This window comes from Lactuca virosa, chromosome 2, assembly GCF_052849685.1.
Source record: "Lactuca virosa cultivar CGN04683 chromosome 2, Lactuca_virosa_CGN04683_v6, whole genome shotgun sequence".
Taxonomy (NCBI): Eukaryota; Viridiplantae; Streptophyta; class Magnoliopsida; order Asterales; family Asteraceae; genus Lactuca; species Lactuca virosa.
In genome coordinates, this window is record NC_136427.1 from 288,761,836 (window position 1) to 288,769,388 (window position 7,553).

The 7,553-nt window shown below is 36.5% G+C and overlaps 2 protein-coding genes across 2 annotated transcripts; one reads left to right on the plus strand and one right to left on the minus strand.

The window, feature by feature from the left end:
• The first annotated feature begins 254 nt into the window (after positions 1-254).
• Positions 255-1,988, plus strand: LOC145161352 (nematode resistance protein-like HSPRO2). The gene has a single exon (XM_079080856.1). It carries the CDS (start codon positions 348-350, stop codon positions 1,758-1,760), a length of 1,413 nt encoding a protein of 470 aa, XP_078936982.1. The 5' UTR covers positions 255-347; the 3' UTR covers positions 1,761-1,988.
• A 1,439-nt stretch (positions 1,989-3,427) lies between these two features.
• EPC1 (Nucleotide-diphospho-sugar transferases superfamily protein) lies at positions 3,428-6,526 on the minus strand. Its single transcript, XM_079080857.1, has 5 exons — positions 5,943-6,526; positions 4,411-4,807; positions 4,164-4,327; positions 4,011-4,081; positions 3,428-3,764 (listed from the first exon to the last, which is right to left on the minus strand). The coding sequence occupies exons 1-5, from the start codon at positions 6,140-6,142 to the stop codon at positions 3,604-3,606; spliced, it is 993 nt and encodes a 330-aa protein (XP_078936983.1). The 5' UTR covers positions 6,143-6,526; the 3' UTR covers positions 3,428-3,603.
• Between the last annotated feature and the right edge of the window lie 1,027 nt (positions 6,527-7,553).

The window sequence follows — 7,553 nt, forward strand, 5'->3', positions numbered from 1 at the left end:
TAAAAAATAACATAATAATTTTTTTGAACATTAAATTACTTTTTCTTATACGATAATAATGAAAATGTATTTGATGCTAAAGAATTAACAGTGAGGCATTTATTTTGATTTCTTTAAATAATAATATTTTCCAAACTACGGCGACTTTCAAATTCCATGTTCCTCGCTTCTACACGCGTTTAATTGTACCTTCTCATGACCCATATCATATCTCCAACGAGACCCCCTCCCTTATAAATACGTTATCCAACTTTAACTTCATTGCAAACAATATTTTTCATTTCCTTCAAACAAAATAAAAATATATATATAAGTTACCTGTGATTTCGTATTCCAATTTGGAGAAGATGGTTGATTTGGATTGTAAAGCAAAGATGGTATCATCAGATAGTATGCCAAGCAGATCACCACGGCGTTCGTCTTCTAACAAACTTACTGCTTTGGTTCCACCACCGCCAGTCCGGGTTCCGGATTTGTCGCCGGCGTCTGATACTGACTGTTTTGCATACGAGCATTACCTACGACTTCCTCAAATAAAGGAGCTATGGAACACGGTGGAGTTTCCAGGGTGGAAAAATGAGGCCGTGTTGAAACCGGCGTTGCAAGCTTTAGAGTTCACGTTTCGGTTTGTGTCGATTGTGTTGTCTGATCCGAGACCTTACGTTAATCAACGGGAGTGGAGAAGAAGACTGGAGTCTTTGGCGACGAGTCAGATCGAGGTTATTTCTTTGTTTTGCGAGGATGATAAGATCGAAACGGCACCGATTGTTAATATCAGCGGAAGCGGAGGCGTATTGACGCGTGAGGGAAGCTCAGCGGAGGTGTGGAAGCTTAACGACGGCGAAGATGCGACGGTTTTAGTCAGCCAGATAAGCGAGGAAAGCCTGTTACCTCGGCTTGACACGTGGAAGAAATCGGAAGAGGTAGCACAGAAGATTCTGTATTCGATTGAATGCCAGATGAGACGGTGTCCATACACGTTGGGGTTAGGGGAGCCGAATCTCAACGGCAAGCCAAGCCTAAACTACGACGCCGTCTGCAAGCCATCGGAGCTTCATGCTCTGAGCAAAACGCCTCCGGATCAAGCTAACGTCAACAACTATGAGAACCGAACGGTATTCACGACGCATCAGATCCTGGAATCGTGGATCTACGTTGCTCAGCAGCTCTTGAACCGAATCGAATCAGAAATCGATTCAAACGATTTCGAAAATGCTTCGAGCGATAGTTACATTCTGGAACAGGTATGGAAACTATTAACAGAGGTGGAAGATCTGCATCTACTAATGGATCCCGACGATTTTCTCCGGTTGAAGAACCAGCTCGACGTCAAAACAACCACCGATTCTCAATCTTTTTGCTTCCGATCAAAATCGCTGATAGAGATCACCAAACGTTCAAAGGATCTAAGACATAAGGTTCCGTACATTCTGGACGTAGAAGTGGATCCTATGGGCGGACCAAGGATTCAAGAGGCGGCGATGAAACTCTACCGGAAAAAGCAAAACCCGGTGAAGATTCATCTGCTACAAGGGTTACAAGCGATCGAAGCGGCGGTGAAGAAATTTTATTACTCGTATAAACAGTTGTTGGTGGTGGCGATGGGAAGCGTGGAGGCGAAAGGTAGTCTGGCTTTCGTTACGGTGGATTCTAGTGATTCATTGGCTCAGATCTTCTTGGAACCGACGTATTTTCCGAGCTTGGACGGAGCAAAGACGTTTTTGGGAGATTACTGGAGCCATGAAGGCCGAGGTCGGTAGGTAGACACTGGTTGACTCGGTGGTGACTCGGTTATGGTGTGTCACAGACAGGATTAGGTTGGCGGAATTTTGAAAAAAAAAAGAAACGGAAGTCAAAGTTACAGTAGGACTTTGATTGGAGGATAAGGTCAAAGGCAAAGTTGTTTGTATACAAAACTTATTCATGTCATCATGTGTTCCATTCAAAATTTTAATATATATAAAAAATTCTAATTTATTTATTGATAATTTAACTATTTATATTATGAAAGGGGGTCATAATATTATATATTTCTTACGTTTATGAATCTTATTTTCTTTGTGGTTTTAGTAATTGTTTATGTAACATTGAATAAGACTCAATCGGTTTCGCACACGGAAGCAGTAAACTATACTATGGAAATGAGCTGGATATACAAAGAGTCAAAGATCCATTCAATAAAAAGCTAATTAGTTGCCATTTTATACCAACCAAAGGGAGACAATGTGATAACTAACGTTCTTATTTATTGACTTTGTAAGAATTGATCTAATCATTTTTATTAACGTTTTTCGAAGTTTTAAGCAATCAAAGTTAAAATGAAAGAGCTTAGTTTACTAACATACAGTGAAAATATGTCATTTTATAAACAGTAATGCAACTAAAAATATACTTGTCTCTACAAGCTCACCTTACAATACGTAGTTTTTATTAAGCCATGAAATATTTCAGGGAGTCGAAAAGAAGCATATATTCTAAGATTCCAGGTTAGGTTAATCTTTCAAACTGCTGTGGAATCCATCGGTAGGCAAGAAGCAACATGGCTAACCAAAATATTTTAGTAGCCACAGGAAAAAAAAAAAAAAAAAGTAATTCCCTTAATAGCGACGAGTAAAATGGGAGCAACTAGTGTTTTATTTACTTAGCAACTTGTTTCCATTTTTCTATTAATGAAAAAAAATAAAATTTCTGATCCGACAATGAAAATCTTTGATTGATCATCACATCCTTTAATGTTTCTCAATAAGATAAAAAACTTTTACCAGCATGTCCGATATTTTCTAGTAACTTTGTTAAATATCATTAGCATTAAAGAAAAGCAATTTTAAAAATGTCGATAGATGTTGCTACCAATGTCCCAAACCAGTTTGTTTTGCTTTTAGTAGACAGATTTTCAACACGTCTGATGCTTTACCCAATTTTCTTCCAACATTACTTCGTCCTGGTGTGAAAAGAATGAAGACAGCCTACAACTTGGCTTGATCTTATCACCCTTTTACTTGTAAATAATACCCTTTTGAAATAAGTATTTAAATAAAATAGAAAAAAAAACAACCCCCCTAAGAAATGGAACTTTAAATGAGGCATGTTTATGGCAACAACAGCAATTTGCACATGAGCAAGTCAAAAAAACACACCAAAGATATACAAAACAATTAGAGTATGGGAATTGGATAGTATCAAGACCCATTTCTCCACACAAGTCCCCAACAGATAAGTTCAAATCCCATGTTAGTTGAGGCATGGTCATGGACTCGTGGCCTAAATATTAAATGCGATTCTTTTCTATCCAACAAACCTACATAAACCCGCAAACCACAATAACAACAAAAGAAGCTGAACAAACCGAAACCATAATAATGACAGATTACTGTCTTCTACTGCATCTGACATGCATTGGACTAAGACAGTGCGATGAAAATTGCAATTTAGAAACAAAATAGGGAGTTGTATTGATACAATAAACAAAATATGGTTTACGGGGTTTGAATTGTTGGATGCTAATAACATTAAAAATCGGTTAAGAATACAAGAGATAGATTAGCTAGTGTAGTGGTAATTTAACAAACTAAGTGTGAAGCTAGAAAAAGAGAATCAATGGCATCACCAGAACCAAGTACCACGGCTATCAACAGCCTTCACAGTAGTTGGTACCAATGGCATCTTGCCAAACTCGGATACAAATCTATTCACACACTCCGTCCTTTTGTCGCTATGACCCCCTAGACTACTGATTCCCGTCGATCCAATTTCGTATATCTTGCCTACAATTGTTGTACACCAAACATATAATTAAAGCCAGTAGAACATGACATGACAGTCTGTACTGCGTTTGACATGCATTAGACTGAGACTGACGTCAATATGACAAAGATTGCAACTCTTTTGTCCCACTCATAAAGGTAGGACGGATACGGACTTGCTTTTGATCTATCATCTCGTCTGTGCAAAATAGCCCTAGAAAGCTTGTCTAGTCCAGGACATGTGACAGTATTTTTCGATGAAATTACCTTTTGCCCATATGGGAGGGGCGCCGGTTGCATTGGCAACCAGGAATGACATTGCGATGTCTTCACAATTCCTGTTTAGATTCATTGAAATTTTTTAATAAATTGTAAAAAAAAATAGTAGTAAAATTACAAGTAATTTGAAAGGGTGTGTACCTATTTCTCTTTACATATTCCATGATGGATGTAGGCATTCCGTTAGTGTACAAACGAAGGTACTTCATGTGGAAGAATGACGCCTTAGAGAGTATCATACTGTATGTACCAGTCCACCATACAGGCCACCATCCACCATAAATGTAAGAATTTTCATTCTCTTTCTGCATAAAGAAAAAAATATATATATTTCATTCTCTTTTAACAAATTAAAATTCTTCAATGTTTTTAATAAAAAAAAACATACCGATCGATTAATCAAATGGATGCGAGGTACAAATCCCACCATAGTATCTGGTGCACTTTGCCAAACACTGAAAGCAAACTCTACTGATTCGCAAGAAAATATAATGTCATCATCGATAGAAAAAACAGCATCTGTTCTTGGATTCTTGATTTCTTTAAATCTGTTGTTGAGGCTATCTTCTTTGTTTATGTCAAAAGCCAACTCGATATAATGATTATTTCCAGCTTTTGACTTCACTGCTTGATTCAGATATTTCACAAGAGCATCTGAAGGAGGATCAGGCTCACTCCATACTATGTGGATTGAGTCCAGTCGAGGGCACGATGTATAATGAGAAATTGATTGCTTCAGAAGATCATATCTTTTCCATGTATTTATCAGCAATGTGTACCCTTTACTGTAAAAAAACAAGTCCCTCAGTTTAAACTTTAATAAATTACTAAATTCGAGATATGGAGAGTGGTTTTGATATAATTTTCCAAAATGCATGTCTTCCTAATTCCTATGGTATATAATACAAGTCTCTCATTTTAAATGATTAAAGATCATATTATTCCATCTAAAGAACCGATGAGATTCGTATAATCATATTGTTCAAAAACTACACATGTTCTAACAGAATGATATGTATTTACTTTATAGGAATACACCTAACCTAAATATCTTTTTACCCCCAAATAAGAACTTCATTGTGTACATCCAAAACTAATTTCTTAAATCCAAGACCTAACCAGAGCAAACAAGCATTAGAATAAATTAACAGGCCTCATCATTCTCTTCTTTTTTCTTTTTTTTTTTTAAATCTCTTTTAAGAAGTATATGAGTTATTACTGTGCATCCTCGTTTTTTATCTCATCATACTTGATGTTGTTGAGCTTCCAAAACTTGGGTGATAATGTATTGTTCTCTGGACCTTAGTTAAAATTGCATGAACTCCTAAATCAGATTCTTATTTTTGCATCAATAACTTGACCTAGACAATTTCCTAGTAAAGATAAATTACTGTTATCGACAAGTTTCATGATACGTGAATCTCTATTGCAAAAACTGCCAAATTTCATTGCGTATGGTAAAAGTGGAGTAATTGGCAATTCAACTCACCAGAAAGAGAAGACCAAACATAGAAAATAGAAAAAAAAAAAAAACAAATTTAACGCAACTATGATTTATACTATATCAATCAATGAAGATCACGAGTCGATATTCATTTATTATTCATATATATAAGTATAAGTTAAGCCATGTTCTCGTGGGCCCTCGCAAATGATAGTTCAATTGAATGCTTTACTGGAAGATTCAAATTGCAATTTTAGGTTGTTTTGTTTGATTGTAATGTTCATACGTTCATATGTACGGTGCGTCTGTAATGCTTGCTTCTTTTGGATCAATTGACAGTGTTAGTGTGTGAATTCTCTCCTATATCATATATGTGACGTATCTTTGATGCAAATTTTGAAGTACGATATTTGTATATAGAGATACCTTTTTGCCAAAAAGTGAAAAAAATCAAACTGTTAAGGTAACTAATTAACCTGGAAGTCCGATCAAGAAGGGGAACACTCTGTTGTCCCCATCCCAAAAACGACGGCGTGCGGCTTGCGAGCAAGGTTAATGTAAAGAGAAAGCAACAAAACAGTAACAACTTGATCTTGACTGAACCAGCGGCCGAGATCGCTGCTTGCCGGAACTTCTGCGCAGTCCGACGGCTAATTAGGCTTGTTCTGGCCACCATTAGTGACTTGATTTCCGATCCGAACTTAGATCAATCACTTCCTTATACCTCCAAGCTCCAGGCATAAACTTTTACTTCCCCAAGGTGTAACGTTTACCTCCCTCCCTCCACCGCCTCCTTTCTTTACATATCCTTAAGTATCTTTCTCACTCTCTCTGAGTCTCTGTCTCTGTACCTGGATTTGATTTTGGCTATGGGTTCGCTGGGCGGAGAGGTTGATGATCCGTTGAAAGAAACGATGCCTATGTTGGGGATTCAGTTAGAAGCGGAGAAGGCTGCAGATCTTTATGGGGTGTTGATTGTTGAATAGTTACGGCTTAGTCAAATGGTTGACTTAGTTTGGAAACGTATTGGGATCTTATTTACATCAAATCCATCCTAAAAATATAACCGATTTGAACTTACTGTATCCGATATAACGTATGCATAAAGATGTCAATTAATGATTCTTTAATTTAGCAAAAGAACAAAGATGAAAATAAAAGACGAAGAGACTAATGGGCTTTTTGATATAACATTTGTATGGTTCGTCTACCATATAACTTCTTAACCATTCAGCATTAAATGTGTTTCTATATATAAAAAAAAAAAGCAGCATTAAATGTGTTTCTATAAAATAAAACAACCCTTCTCATGATTCAGCAAACATCTCATCTATTCAACAAGCATCTAAACGATTTGGAATACGTTTGTCTTGAACCTTGTGACTTCTCCCTTTTTTTCCGTCATAACCTACATATATTTTCTTTATTTTTCTTTCACATTGTCCTCCTTCCCTCCCCACCAACTAGGGATGTCAACGGGACCAAACGGGGTCGGAAATTGCCTCCCCCGAATTCTGCCCCTGCCCTCGCCTCTGCTCCCGTCCCCAAACCCCCGATTACCTAGCCCCCGGTTCCATCCCCGAATACCTCTATCGCCCCGATCCCGCCCGCGTTCCACCGTTTTTGTGAGCTTAAAATTAACTTTTTATGCTAAAAGAATGCTATATTTTGGGCTAAAAAAATCTATTTTTCATAACTTTAAAAGCTTAGGTCCTGTTTGATATACATCTGACCGATCCTTGGCTATTGAAGGTTAGAGGAATAGAGCTTGGGTCTCCCTTGTAGAAGCAATGGTGCTTACCAACAAGCTGAAAGACTTTTTGTATTTTATCTCTAAAATAGTATATTTAATGTCTATTATGCTGGAAGTTTTTTGTATATTATTATTATTATTATTATTATTATTATTATTATTATTATTATTATTATTATTAATGTCTATTATTATTATTATTATTATTATTATTATTATTATTATTATTATTATTACTGTAATTATTGTTATTATTAATGTTGTTGTTATGATTGTTGTTGTTGTTATTATTATTATTATTATCATATTGCACAGAAACGCGTAAAGTATCGGA